The sequence below is a fragment of the Struthio camelus genome, chromosome 5 (assembly GCF_040807025.1).
Source record: "Struthio camelus isolate bStrCam1 chromosome 5, bStrCam1.hap1, whole genome shotgun sequence".
NCBI classification, from domain to species: Eukaryota; Metazoa; Chordata; class Aves; order Struthioniformes; family Struthionidae; genus Struthio; species Struthio camelus.
Genome location: NC_090946.1, coordinates 20068801 through 20084650, shown reverse-complemented (window position 1 = coordinate 20084650; position 15850 = coordinate 20068801). Strand labels below are relative to the sequence as shown.

The window sequence follows — 15850 nt, the reverse complement described above, 5'->3', positions numbered from 1 at the left end:
CCTTTCGTATCAACTTGATTCCCCCCTTTCCCTCCCCCAAGAAATATCTGAAAAAGAGTATTGACATGTTTAATAGAGAAGTGGTTCACCCTAGAAGAGCTCAGCATTACTTGTGACCGTTCCTCAACCTGTCCCTTGGATTTGGCAAGAAGGTCTAACAGTGCCAAACAGAGCTCTTCTCCTTGCTGCATTCACCTGCAGAGGCGCCCACTAGTATTTACTAGCACCTCACTGAGATCTGAAATACCACAACTCTCCCTAAACAGGGAGCATGAGGTAGCCGTTATACTGCTGACAACACTGTGATAACTTTGGGCAGATGCTGACTTTTGCATGACAATTGTTCTAGAAGGCCTGCTAGGCTATCTTGACTCTAAAGTATCTAGTACCTTTTAGTATCTGAAGTCTATCCTTAAGATCAGCAAGTAACAGAAGACCCAGTTCAGGAAGGTAGAATTTAAGTATGTCCTTAACTTTAAATCCCACAGAAAGCTCTGAGATGTCAATGCTTACTTAACTTTACACTCACACCGAAGTGCTATCTGTACAGGAAGGTACTGAAGCATGTGCTTACGTACTCCTCTCCCTCCAAGTTTGAATGTCAGGCGGTCTTTGCAGGTAAGACTTGGCATCTTAAGGCCACAGGAAGAAGGTTTCGCATTATCTTTGGTTTTAATAAAACTCTTCTCCTTCCCTGCGTGTTCCGGATTCAAAGCCCTTGTACTTAACTTAGTGTTTAACGTTTCTCTTGTATCTTTCTTTCCACAGTATGTGGCATTTGCCTCTCTCTTCTTCATTCTGGTCTCCATCACCACCTTCTGCCTCGAGACCCATGAGAGATTTAACCCCATTGTGAACAAGACAGAAACTGAATTCATCGGGAATGACACCCAGGTGCGGCACTACAGGGAAGCAGAGACTGAGGCCTTTCTCACCTACATCGAAGGTGTCTGTGTGGTCTGGTTTACATTTGAGTTCTTGATGAGAGTCACTTTCTGCCCAAACAAGGTGGAATTTATCAAAAACTCTTTGAACATCATTGACTTTGTGGCCATACTGCCTTTCTATCTAGAGGTTGGACTCAGTGGCCTGTCTTCCAAAGCTGCTAAGGATGTCCTGGGCTTCCTCCGCGTAGTCCGTTTCGTGCGAATCCTGCGAATTTTCAAGCTGACCCGCCACTTTGTTGGGTTGCGGGTCTTGGGACACACCCTCCGTGCCAGCACAAACGAATTCTTGCTGCTCATCATATTTTTGGCATTGGGCGTCTTAATCTTTGCCACGATGATCTATTATGCCGAGAGAATAGGTGCTAAACCAAATGACCCTAGTGCCAGTGAACACACACACTTTAAAAATATCCCCATCGGCTTCTGGTGGGCTGTTGTCACCATGACGACCCTGGGCTACGGAGACATGTATCCTCAGACTTGGTCAGGCATGCTGGTGGGGGCCCTCTGTGCTCTTGCTGGTGTGCTGACCATTGCCATGCCTGTCCCTGTCATTGTGAACAATTTCGGAATGTATTACTCCTTAGCTATGGCTAAGCAGAAGCTACCAAAGAAAAAAAAGAAGCATATCCCGAGGCCACCCCAGCTGGGATCCCCCAATTATTGTAAATCTGTCGTAAACTCTCCACACCACAGTACTCAGAGCGACACTTGCCCACTGGCCCAAGAAGAAATTTTAGAAATTAACAGAGCAGGTAGGAAACCTCTTAGAGGAATGTCCATCTGACCTTTAATCTCCATCCCGCGTAGTGATTTCAGATTCAGCCAGACTGCTTTCTTAGAGCAATGGGTAGCACATTTATCCATTCTAGTCCCACCATCACACAGTGAATAATGTGTGTGAAGTCTAGGTTGCAGGGACAAATGGTACAGTGGAGGCTGATCAGCAAAACTAAGGAGGAAAGCATGCTCTAGGAGCCCAAACTTTAGTCCTGGTTAAGGGCATACAAGTCTCAAGATATTTTTGAAAAGCTGTTACATCTAGTGGAAGAATTGGGAGAGTTCTACAGCTATGTTGCTGGACTGTGTAATGCATCTCAGAGGCTCCTGAGATCTGAATGCTTCATAGAGCAGAGTAGGAGCCAAGTACTCAGCAGTTGCAGAGTTTTCTGACGAAACAGGGCTGGAATTCGAAACAGCCAGATGCTTTCTCATTTGTTCCCAATTGGGACCTTTCAGCTGTTTACATCTCATTAAAGATACTAGGTGCCTAGTAAGTTGAAGGGACAACTATACCATCATGCATATTCATGAGACAATCCCGTCTCTTTCTGATGATTAACCGCAAAGTAGAACAACAGCTCAAATTCTTGACACTAATACAAAATGACTCACTCTGAGACAAGACTAGATGTAAGGATGTTTATTCCATGGCATGCAAACCAATCTATTCTATATTCCACTAGAATTTAGCATTTAGAGCTATGAAGAGTTTTGAAGCACGATTTCTAAAACATGCTCCTTTTGCAACTATGGGTTGGTGAGTTATATAGTTCTTTCAACCTTCTAGCAGTAAAGGCTGACTGGAAAGGGTCTGACTGGTCATTACTGGCAGGTTTGGCCTGAACAGTGATTGCCTCATAATATGGTATTCTTAATTTTTTTAATTATACTGATTCATGTCAGCAATAGGTGAAACCAGAGCAAAATTAATCATACTAATTCTACTGGGGGGGGGGGGGGGAGGGAAATACTAGTCACCATGGAATATATTATAATATCCCATGGCTAGTGGTTAATTATGGGAATATCTCAGTTTTATGAGAATCATCATATAGCACATAAAATTACGGGGCTCCAATTTGATTATTTCAACCCCATAATCTACCTCTACCTATGGAATATCACTATTTATTCTGTGGAGTCAGTAATTTCAAAGTAGATAACCATGCTGAAAACAAATCCAACTCCGTTTTTCGCAGATGTTCCAGCCAAGTTGCGTAGTAGACATTCTTCAGCCTATTCAGAATATTCCCATGTGTTGTACTAGATAGAACAGATCACCAATCAAGTGATTTTGACTGACATCTAGTCAACAAGAGGTGTTTTGACAGAGCTAGTCTATACCTATGATGGTCTTGTGTTATCATTTTTTTACTTTGAAGAAAATTCTAATTTGTTACTCATCACAAGTGAAGTATTCTCTCTTCATCTCATAGCCATGCATGTTGATGTCATTGTGAGAGGCACAAAGAAAGTGAGACTTTCCTTTGTGTGTGACTTCACCAATGCCAGTGCTAATTTTGGAGGGGAAGAAACGGTGGGACCTTTTCTCTTCTTTTCTTTTCTCTTCTCTTCTTTTCTTTGTTCTTCTTCTTTCTTTTACCTTCTGTGCAACTAAGATAAACAGCTTTCATTTTTTTGTTAACGATTACTCCATTGCAACAGGCCTACCACAATTCACATGACTGATAGACTGTATCTTCTGCGCATAAGCGCGTGGTTTTATCATCCATTCCTCTCAGGTTGCAAATGCTTATCACAAGTCACGTCCAAGCAGCAAACTTCCACATAAGTAGATGTCTCTGTGGCATTACATATCAAGTGGGAAAGAGGGCACTAACAATACCGCGCGTCTCCTACCATGAGCAATACGCCAACTATCCCATTGTAATGATGCCAGACTCTTTAGCAGTCAGCTACAGAGTGACTTTCTTCTCAGAATTCCCTTGTTTTATAAATTTCCTTCCATTACACACCCTGGTCCTCTTGGGGAACTAGAGGACTAAGAACTCTACGAGTTCAATGTGATTCCACATTGGTATACTGAGAATATGTATAATTTTGGTTCAACGTGGAACTGTTTTGCCACCATCAGTGCTCTAAAATCAGCTGCTACTACAGTACCCATGAAGTATTGATAGTAACAGCAACTTATCTATTTCTGCAATAATTAATTCAAAGAGACTATTTTTATATACATATATAAGCATATATATTTTCAGAAGTAACAAACACACTTGTACTTTGGCTAATGAAATGGACTCAGTAACACTGTAACTGGAGTTCTGTTTCTGATAATTATTATGCACCACTAGCAGCAAAAAATATTACCTGTAGCTCTTAGCTTCTTAACAGGGAAAGATCTATATATGTGCAAGGGAAAAGTAGATGATAATAAGTAAGGTTAGAACTGAACTGTTAAAACTAGATCTTCGTTGCCTTGGACGTTGAGGTTCACTTATGCAACATGAAACACTCACAGGGACTGACTGACTTGTTCCTGAAACTATAACCTCCACATTATATGAAAACAGAGATTTGCAAGTGGTGAATGCTCTCCATACCATAAAACATTTGGATTAGTTAACATCACCTAATTGCAGACAACTCCTTGACATTGTACTAGAAACTCAGAGTAGGTCCCTCAAACCTAATGTTTCTAAAATGATGCCCAAGTTGTTCAAGGTATTTCTTGTAACTTTTAATTGTAAAGCTTTGGCGTGGTAGGTGATATAAGGTCATTAGATGTACATCTAATAGCAAAAACGACCTGTTTAGGCTCATGAGTAAAGAACATCACATGAAGTTACTTATTCCATGTATTACATGAGGCGGAATGATTAAATGCCTTACAAAACAGCGATGAGGATGAAATAGTTCCACATATGCCTGCTTTGCTATAGCACTGTGCCCCGTTATTTACTGGCTTAGAAGTTCACAGCTCTTCTAGGTCTCAGCTACACATAGGGTTGACAGAGCTCTGCACAGCCCCGTCCCAACACCTTATCTCAGGCTAAGCAACACTTTCCTGGCACAGACACACCACGGGCAGAACTTTGCCCACAGGCTGCACAGCTGCTGCCAATGACGCTGTAGTCATTTGCAGGGGAAGCAAAGATGTTTGAATTGAAATTCTGCTGGGTTTGAATTGAATTTTTAAATTGGCCACAACACTCAGCAGCACAGGCCTGGAATAATCTGCATCTGGCAGGAGGGTATCTTTAAATAACAGCACTTGATTTTAATTTGATAAAGCATTGAGAATGTCAGAGTTGGACTCTAGCACACCTCCCCTCTCTCTGCAGCAACCCTTCCTGCTCTCCACCCCATCCATTCCAGTTGGCGGGTGAGTGGGAGAGGGCACACAAGGGCACAAGAGGCATTCTAGAGAGAGGATGGCAAAGCTACTCCTCCAGGCAGGCCTCCCCCACCAGCATTAAGAAAGCAGAGATCTCCCCTACACAAAAAGTGTTCTCTAAGGACAATTCTGGTGACCATATTTCTCAGGACACTGTTTATACAGTGCCTAGAGGAACTGGGCCTGCAACGATATGACAGAGCAGATCCCAGCTGACCAGTTTGACTAAAACTCCTTGACCTGGGATATTTCACAGACTAGAGAGGACCAGTTGTTCCCTCACTTAACATATACACACTAAGTCCTAGCATCACCACGTTGAACTATCAAGTTCATTATGTAGCAGTGCTGCCAGCAGGCCCCGTTCAAGGGAAGGGCTTCATTTTGCCATTGTCATACGAGACAACCCCTACCTTACAACCAAGGATCTGACAAGCTAATTAGACAACAAAGAGAAAATATAAGTAATCTCTAGTACTTCCATTTGACACATGGCTTAAATTAACAATTGACCAAGACCACTTGAAAGATCTGTGGCAAAGCTATTAATTGAACATAACTAAATAAGCACCAATCATAACTATAAGCACTATTCATAACTGCACTGTAGTGTCTTTCATCTAAAGGTTTCTGAGCATTTCAGTCAGTATCATAACTCATGCTGTAAGAAAATCAAACAGAAGCAAAACAGAAAGTTAGTCTAAGCCACTTAAAGTTAGCTCATTTCTGCCCCAAACCACACTCTGTCCTATAAGTACAAATAATTTATCTCAGTGCATGCGGTGACAAATTTTAAGGTGCAACCCTTTAAAGAAAACTCATAACATGCAAAACAAATCTGAAAGCACCCAGTTTTGGGCTTTGTTATAATAGTGTTACTCAACTCTTTAGGCCCTCTCTTCTATGAGCTGTACACTTACTTCAAAATAGGTTGATTGCATGGTTACATCTCAAAGTAGCCACAGGATGAAGTAGTCAATGTCATTTTCCAGCTCTGTAAAAGAAATTCAGAATAAGAATGGAATTCGTAACTTCATTTGATGTCTATAGCACCCTCTGGTGCCACAGAGTAACGGTCTTACAAATGTATGTATAATATACAATGCAGGTGATAGCTTATTTGTGTTTCTTGTTAAGAGATCTACCCCAAACTTTCATTGTTCCTGTACAAATATATAAAGGACCAGGGCACACAATGTTTATATTGACTTTAATATGGCCAAAATAACAATTCCTCACCTCTCTTTGATCCCCTCTACATGCAGTTTCACTTCAGCTATTCTCTGAGGATAGAGCACCTTCATATAAATTTACTATGTAACCAGGTTGGGCAACTCTTTCACAGTATGTGGATGGCAAAATCCTCTACTCATTGCATAGCTGCAAAATATGAAAGAAACATTATTAGATTCCAAGGGCCTAAGAGGGGAGCATAAAATACCCATGCCACTGCTAATTCCATCTTTAGCTTTAGAATAACTTCTGCGGTTGTTTCACTTCCCTGCCCAAAAAAAGGGTTTTCAAGTACCCACTCCTTGACAATCCCAATGTCTGAACGGATAGAGCCACCCAAGTCTATCACTGACAGAGGGGAACTACGTGGCTTTAATGACTCCAGTGTACTCTATGGTCAGATGAACTGGAGCAAGCTATACTATTAGCAACTTATTATTTCAATGCAATTTACTGAGAGCGTGCTGATTTCTATTTAAAAATATAATGTGGAATTTCCTATTTCAGCTTTATCACTAATGCTTTCTGAAGGAGCTGATCTTTTCTCGAGACTATATTTTTCTTCCCTTCTGCCAATCTAAGCTAAATAGTCTTGTTCCTTGTGCAACACATCATTTCTAACGTCAGAAGTGTGCTGAGCACTGTAATTCCAGTGCCAGTGCTCGGTGGGAGCTGGGGGACTCTTGGCAGTTCTTGTCATAGACCTGTTCTGCTGCCTGACATACAGCTCTACTGTGGGAACTTCCATGGCCTTTATGGAGAGCAACACAGCATTAAAGCCACCTGCATGTAGTCACTGTGGTAGTCCTTTAATCCACAGGGAAGAGAACTCTGATCAAATGCCTTTGAACATTTAAAAAACAAAAAACCAGCTAACTTCAGTGTCATAAGAGCTTTGACCATTTTCTATAAGATAGGCAGCAGAGAGCAATCCAGCTGCAAAGGGTTTAGTTCTGGTTCAGCTCAGAAGACGCTGATGTTTGTACACGTTGAACATAAAACATTAAAAAGGTGGTGGAAAGTTTAAGAGGGAGAGGGTTTTTATTTCCTCCCTATACTGAGCCTTCCTAGCCTTTAAAACTCCAAAATTCACTAATACTAATAGCAAATGTTAGTTTTTCTAGAGAAATGAGGCAAAGACTACATCCTGATGTCACTGAAGAGGGAGGCTAGGTCCCCTGGATCTAATGCAGAAACTGTAGAAGTTCAAAGTAAAACAATTAAGGCTCAGTTTTTCATCTGACTTAAGATGCATTTGCCTGAGGTCCCCTTTATATTTAAAGAAGGGTTAGGCAGTCCCAGAGAGGAGTCGCCCTCCAGAGGTAACTCTCTCCATAACTGACCTAAGGTGACTGCAGCTCTAACTTAAGGTGCTCAATTAAGTGCCTGCAGTTAGGTGGGAGGAATCTGGATCTGTTCTCCCCATGTGGCATTTCTACAAATCTCATAGCTGTGGATCAGACACAAAGCAGAATTTATAACTTATACAACGTATTGTTTTGTTGTACAATTATTCATCTGTGATTTCCTGCAGAGACAATAATCAGTGGGTGTCACTTGTACTATGGTGCTTATTTAATTTAGAATTTGAGTATAAATGACATCCTCTACACCAAGTCATTTGAAAGCAAAAAGGAGGAGCTATGAGTTCAAGCATGGAGCTTTGGGTTTCCTGCTTGTTGGTCCACATCCATGCCAAGTCCACACTGGCTGAAGAGTTTTGCCACCCAGTGACTGAAATGAAAGCATGCAGTAGCCACAGCTGAGTCTGTAATGAGGAAGATCCAGAAAAAGTCCCAGAGCAGTGCAGCAGGATGGTCAAGTATTGAATAAGGAAGTAAAAAGAGCCCCTTTCAGCTCTGGACTGGCTTCTGCCTGTCTGTTAGCAGAGGAGTGCAGGGAAGTTCCTTTAGCATTACTGCTCTTCTTCTGTTGGTCTCCCAGAAGACACCTAGACACTTCTCCTCGGCAGTACAGGGGACATCAAAAAGGATCTCCCTACACAGCTGCCTGTGGTCTGGCCACATCCAGGGATGTTTGTATGGAGAAACAGAACCATACAGAGCTGAAAAACAATCACAGGACTGAGTAATAATTCTTGGAACTTTTCATGCCTTAATAACTTAATAAGCACAAGAGGATTATAGCACTTTTAGCGATGAGAAACACAGATGCTAACACATCTCCAGCCAAATAAGCCCAGCCTGTGCTAATCCTCCAACACAAGACAGATGCAAATATGGTAAATCCTCTTTCTCAAGCACCCCTTCACAGGTATGTGCTTGTCACTGCAGCTCCCATGCTATCCAGTGCAGAGCTCATTCCTGGGCTATGAAAGAGGTAGTCTTGGCACCCCTCCATGTGATTCACTCCCTTCTGCTGGAGGGAGTATGACTGGTCTTTGCAGAACAGAAACAACAAAAAGCAGCTCTGTGTAATAAGTACAGCTCTGCTGCAATCGTACCAGAGAGACAGGACGATTTACTCCTTACCACAAAAGACCAGGGACAAAAGATGGTTCTAGGATGTGAAGTCCCAATCCTGCGCCCAGCCCACTAGCTTATGTTCCTCTTACTCTGTACTTGATGGAGATTTTCTTCAAGCCTTTTGTCTTTGTGCTTGTCTACAAAGCTGAAATAACCAGCAATCCACCATTCCTGCTCTCTCTGTTGTTTGTATTCATCCATGTTTCATACCTCAGACACATTTCATACTGTACAGATCATCATACTGTATTCTTCAGTCAGCTTGGCACTGTAAGATAGCCGAAAACTCACCTGACCACATTTACCTGCAACCTCTACCTGACCTGTCAGTGACACACCGCGCTCTATAGAGTCTGATGTTAAGGAGACTCTCAGAAGTATAGGATTAGCGCAAGTGAAATCCCCAAATTGTCAGGACACAACTAGGACGAATCTTCCATAGCTCTTTGCAACGTGCCACTTCCAGGAGCACCATTTCTCAGCACTGCTTTAAGTACGTATCCAATAATACCTGTGTACGGCAGGGTACGCTGGATCTACTTACCTAGAGCTCCCTTGCCTGCTCCAGTCATACCAGTAGCTAGGCAGCCAACATACTGTCACCTCACTTCAAGGAGTAGTGCCTCACAAGGGTGATATTCTCTGGGAGTGACGTCACAATGTTGGCCAGTTAGTACTGAGAGGTGGTCCCCACGCCACCGGAGTGCCTTTCCTGGGGGACACGGCTTCCTGGAGGGACCCAGGTCAACATGGTGGTGAGTACATGTTGAAGAGGTAGGTTGGGTCGGAAGGCCTCTGCGTATTCCTGTAGCGTACTAAACTCTGCTCTCGTTTGTGCCACTGTAAAGTCCGTCAGTGTGATATCTACTCAAAAGAGCTTCATAACAGCTTTCAAAATACACAGTAATTATGAAAATCAGTGAACTTTAATAAAGAGATCTAGAACTAACAAAGATTTTTATTCTAACGGCCTTAGAATATTGGAGTAACTAAAATTAACTGAGTTGTTATACAGGAATCTATTAATTCTTTTACATGTTCTTCACATTTTCTCTCTCTTTTTCTCTCTCTTTCACTCTGTTTGTTAACATTTACTTGTTATTACTGTACGTTGCTTGCAGCTTGTGTATGTTACAGACTGTCATATTTTATTCTGTGAAGTTTTTCTCCAATTCCCATCAACCTGAGCTCCATATTGGGCAGCCGAGGAGATTACAATACAGTTCTTTATTGCAAAAGAACAAGGAATGTCACAGACTATAGGTAACTTCATTGAGGTTGTGACACAATACCTGATGCAAGGTATTAATGCAAAGAGTAAGTACCTGGTATGGCTACAGAACCACTTAGTTAAATTATTTTCCTTTTTTTTTTTTTTTCAGATAGTCTGCATGGGAACAATTAATTTTCATTGCCCTCCAGCAGAAAAATTCCCAACCCTACCAATGTAGGATTGTTTTCATTACCATTTTGAAAACCAGCGATACCTGTGTTGACATATCATAACTCATTTTCAAAGGCTTAAGCCCATATTCTCTATACTGTACTTCTCTATGTTATACTACCTTCCATACTCTCCAAGCCATAATTTCATCGTTTCATCATCCTTTGTCTGTGGTTTAATATATCTTCTCCATAATTCTCTTTCTAATTTAATATAGTTATATCCCTTTCACTCCAAGGACCTGATTTAACAACAACAATGAGCCCCTGCCCATGGGATCCATGCTTCTTAGTCCTGCATGACGCTCTAGAGCCCATAAAAATTGATTTCTGTAGCCTAGGATGGTCTGCCACGGAAGCATAATCGTTATTTTGCTGAATCAGGTCCTGATTTAGCTATTTTGTTACAATCTTCCCCCAATTACTCAAACACTACTCTGAAAGAATGATAAGAAAAATAGCTTATAGACCTTTTTTTTGTTAATTTTCTACATGGATAGTATGTAGTTTATTGCTTCCAATCTTCTTCTTAATCACTAGTGAATTCTATGTTAATTCAGAAACCACCACCTGCCACACACAAACTCAAGAAAAGCTTATTTTTCTCAGTCTGCAGTTCCTTTACCTCCCAATTCTCTGTTATATTACAATTCTCTGTTATATTCTGAGCCTCCCGTAACCCAGTGGAGAAGCACAGCAGAGTTCAGATAGAGTGTCCAGTATAAAAAGATAAAGTGATCTATACTGATGCAATGGATGACTGGCTAGTGAATATTAATAGGCAGCAAACACTATCCAGGAAACCAAAACACAAATAATCTGATAACAGGAATGAAATTTGAGTTCAAGAGACTCAAAAAGATTCCACACAACATCTTGGAGAAAAACTGAGGGATATAAAGTTAATGAGGATTTTCAGATGCTGAACAGCTCCTAACACTTCCGCAGACCCGTATAAATGTCCTTGGATGCACACCTAACTATGTTATAGTCATTTGCTCAGCACAGGAAGTAGCAAACATGATGCTGCAAAAATAGGATGCAAAAGTGAAGGCAAAATCTTTCATTTTCCCTACAGAAAAGATGGCTAGGTAATTCTCTGTCCTCCACAAAAGACTCAGGGACTCAGGGCTGCTCTGGCTCCCTACTCCAGATGATAGCCTTGTAGGTGAAAAAAGCTAGAGCACAGCGGTCCTCCACCCTCATCTTGGCCATGCCACCCTTACCCCTGTATCATATTATCACTAGCCTAAGAGACAAGGAAAACCGTCGCACCAAGAGAGTTTCCTGTGGCAAGCGTAGTAGAAGACAGTTAATGCTTGCCACGTTAACAGTACTTTTATATCACCAGAAAAGTGCAAAAGGTCCACAAAACAGAGGAGTAATTAACCCACTAAGTGGGCAACTCCGCATTACTTTCTTCAGGGATGCCAGCTGGATTAAAGGTCTCTGCAGCGAGAGATCAAATCCTTCTTCAGGAGAGACTTTGGGCAGCTACTAAATGCTAGGAATCACGCAGTGTGATAGGGCTGAAAATGGGCAAATGCCCCTCAAGCCATGAAATTAGATCTGGAGCGGGACTGGATTGGGATTAGGGCTGTAAGAACACAGCTAAAGTCTAGTCGAGCTGTGAGTTCATCTTTAGGTGTACAAGGGCTGGTAGGGTGAAATGTAACTTTGGTCAGACAAGACCTCCCCGTAGAAAGGTGTTCATCCTTCAAACAACTTCATTTCTCAGTTCTGGTCCTCTCCTGCACTTGGCTACTCCTACCTTCTTCCTGCTCCTCGACCCCTTCCCTTGGGATGGCACTGCAGACCTTTCAAGACCCCTAGGTCTGTGTGGGATGGTAAATGGCTGCTCAGGGAAGTTGTAGGTACTCAGCCTTGAGTCCTACAGAGTCCAAGGCCTCTTTCAATCCTTAAACAAGGGCTGCTAGGAGGGAAGCAGTCTGTTTCCTCCTGGAAGAGGTTGCCAGTGACCTAAAGGGATTAAAGGAATCTGCCTGATGTCTCCCAATCACTGTGTTTCTGATCTAGGGCTAAGAATGCTCCATGCTCTTTAGCACAACACCAAGGGATCTGGCTTTGTTCATGCAGCCAGGCACTGGGAAAGAGAATTAGTAAATCCCATGAGTAATTCTGTATGGACACCAAGTTGCGACTTATGGGGTTTCTCTCAGTCCTGTTTCAGTCAAAGTAGTTATGATCTACAAAAGTTCCTGTAAGGACTGGAAAAGGCACTGGATTTCCAATCTTATAAGGACTGGAAAAGGCCCACCTTTCTACTCATCCATTCTTTAGGGAAGTGGCCACTTTGTAGCTCTGTAGACATGTGGGAAACAAAGGAAGGGAGCACAAGGGGAAGAAGTGTGAGTGGGGAGCCCCCTGGCCCACACACAATTTCTGAAGACAACTAAGGTAAGAAAGGTAGAGCAAGAACACGTTTTTTGGCAGTTTTTGGATAATGGAGTAACATTTGGATAATGTTAAGGCAAGGAGGACTGGGGTGGCTCTCCCGCTGCAGGAACCACCTCTGCATGTGTGCCACACTTGGAAGCGTAAACTGAGGTCCAGGAATAGATCACATACGCTGAAGTCCATCAGTACTCTGAACATTAGAGCCAGCTCAAATAGGTGGAGATTCAGTGTCAATGTTTACATGGCTCTAGTTGAAGTCAAAACCAGAAGCACTGGTAAAGTCACTATGACAGTCTGCAACAACTTGTTTGTAATTCGTGCTATGAGAAAAGAGACGAGCCATGCAGCAAAGGCACGGACAGTCTCCCCTGTGCTTCTCCACAACACGCAGAGTACGTTGATGCAAAATCTAGCAGTTCTCTTGAGTTTTTATCAGAATCCCGCATTCTGAAATTCCATGTTTGCCTCGGAACACCTGAGGCATTTTAATAGCACTTTTCTGGAAAAGGAAATGGAGGAGACAGGGAGGAGGAGAAAAAAAAAAGGAAACCACTTAAATGAGGTAGTTGTGAAACAAACTACTCACCTGGGAGACCTGCTGAATAACTTTTTCGGCTCTCAGCCAAATCTCTGCATGCCATCGTTTGAAGCTGGTGCAGTTAACTAGGTATTCGCAGATAGGATGATTATGGAGATATGGTGCCATGCTGGGAGTCAGAAGAGTGTTCCTGTAAATAACCTCTTACATAGCAGTAGGCAAGTCACTTCACTGTGCGGTAGTTTTTCCCATCTGTAAAACAGAAATGGTAACATTGGCTTTTCTTTGTGAATCAGTTTGCCATCTAAAGAAGAAAAATGCTGCATAAGCCAGATCCTGGTAACAGGGAAGGAAAAACTCTTGTGAGTTCAGAAGGCCAGAATCAAGGCTTAGAAGAGCTACAGACCTAGAAGAATTAGTCAGTGCTGCTAGATAGCAGAGGGTAACGCTTTCAGTTGTTTTACTTTATCTGGGGTTCTTTCAAACCCAAGGTGAATCTCGGAAAAAGCAAATATGCAAATTGCAACTTAAGGAATCAACATAAATAATACCAGTTCACTCCATCTTTAGACTGCATTCCTGAAATTGTTCAACATGTACCCTTGCTAATGAAAGCAATGGGAACTTTTCACTGTGAACTGATGACACCACAGATTTTTCTTTTTTAATTTCCAGAACAGACTAATCACATGTGAAATGTGATGTGATTGCTGAGTGTCATTGTCACAGAATTAGGTGCTGCAGACAGCAGTCTTGAACACAACTGCTCTGCTTCACACCATCTCGTACACACTGCTACCAGCAACAGATGCAATCTGTTGGGCTGGTAATTTCTCTGCTTCCTAAATATTTGGCAAAATTGTCATCACTGAACAGCACTGCTATCTCCAGTGTGATCCTTAAGGAACGGCCCATGCATATAAAGCCCTGCTGTTCCTATCATGGAGGGTATATGCAAAGAGGAATAGTCAAGAGACACTGGCAGCACAGTTCAATGATTCCTCTGTATTCCCCATCCCCAATTACTCTCTTCTGTTTCTTTTGAACAGAAGTAAAATAATAAAAGTTGCAGGCTTCCAACAACTCAACAGTGCCAAGGGACCCTGAGGAGGCTGCAAGAGCAAGCTCCAGCTGAAATTACAAGGCACATAGAGTTGATTTCTAAAATCTTATTCTAAGAAGGTCAGCCTTCTTGCTGCTCACACACAGGGAAGCCTGCAGGCTGCTCCCGAAAGGGCTGACGGCTCTTACTAGTGAGCAGCGGACCCACAACAGCTCTGCTCAGAGGTGTTTGGAGTCCCATGGATGGACCAGGGCTGCCTCCTTCGTGAGCAGTGTGTTTTGCAAACCCAGGCTCAGGTGCAGCAGTGGGAGTCGCTCAGATTTCATTGCAGAGCTGTGCTGACACAGCTGCCTCTCTCCTGTCAGGATCAGAGCCACCAGCTTGTAGAAGCAGAAGCTTAGAAAGAAGCACAATTCTTTGCTTATCACTGTTAAGGACAGCAGCTCTCCCCGAACATAGTTATGTGATTTTAAAATTACCAGCTCCGTACCTGCAATGTCACGGTTACTATGGCAGCTAGGTCAGGTTTTGTGCAAAAAGTCATATTAAACAGCACCACATGGGTATTCTAACAGAAAGGAATTGCAACTCACTACAACCTCAAAACTTTAGAATCCAGTTCAAATTAGTGTCTAACAAATAATAAAATGCATCTATAGCTTTTGTCAGTTTAAATGTATTGAGACATCTAATTAGTCCATTGCTTGCAAAACAAAACATTACCACTTTCCTTTTTTGGAAAATAAATTGACTACTACTGCATAGAGAAGACAGGAGGCAGAGGAGAGAGATTTGCAGAAAAGGCTGTTTGTGTAGTGACAGGTCAGTACCATCTAAATCAAAGAGAAAATAAGGCATAGAATGTAATTACTGGTGCATGAGAAGATGCATAGCGTCATATATATCTGTGTGTGCGCGTGTGTGTGCAAAACGACAAATGTAATTTGAAAAGACTTTAGCCTACTACTCATTCATCACATCCATCCGAAATCAGAGGACTGGAACTGTATCTCTGAACCGTACCTAATGTTTTCTTCTCTTTTGGGCTTGTGTTATTACTTGGCTTCAAGTCCACTGACAAGTAAACGACCGCATCAGGCATCGTGTAGAGTTTAGAATAAGCTAGTATGTGAATCTGGAAAAGGCACTGAATTAAGTTTATCCAATGACTGTCTTTCCTAAAAGGCTTGTAGGATCACCCATTGTCTTACAGTGTCTAGGTAATAAGCATTGTGCAACCGAGGAGTAGGATGCTGCCAGTACCACTCAGTTAACGTATCTGGGTATTTGTGAAAATTCAGGAAGCAAATTTTGACTGTTCTTTCTCCCTTCAGCCAAAATATTCATATTGAGCTATGCCACATTTCGAGTATATTCTCAACATACTAATTTGCGCTTTAAAACATTAAAATAAATAGCATTTGAATTGTTTTATAAAAGTGAAGCAAGTCACACAGAGAAAACATACTATTCTCAGTCTATCCTCATGGGAATGCGTGGAGTAAATGGGCAACTCTAACAACCTATTTTCATTACTCACAGTCAAGAGTAAATTTTATTCTATTCACTTTCCAAATTCAT

General features: G+C 42.0%; 1 protein-coding gene across 5 annotated transcripts in view; it reads left to right on the top strand.

Annotated features, from left to right (window-relative positions):
• The window catches only part of KCNC1 (potassium voltage-gated channel subfamily C member 1), a 107075-nt gene that overhangs the window by 86179 nt on the left and 5046 nt on the right, over window positions 1–15850 (top strand). For all 5 annotated transcript variants that reach the window (XM_068944903.1, XM_068944901.1, XM_068944902.1 and 2 more), the window contains exon 2: window positions 769–1702. In XM_068944903.1, coding sequence (XP_068801004.1) covers window positions 769–1702 — 934 coding nt within the window. The remainder of the gene's footprint in view (window positions 1–768; window positions 1703–15850) is intronic.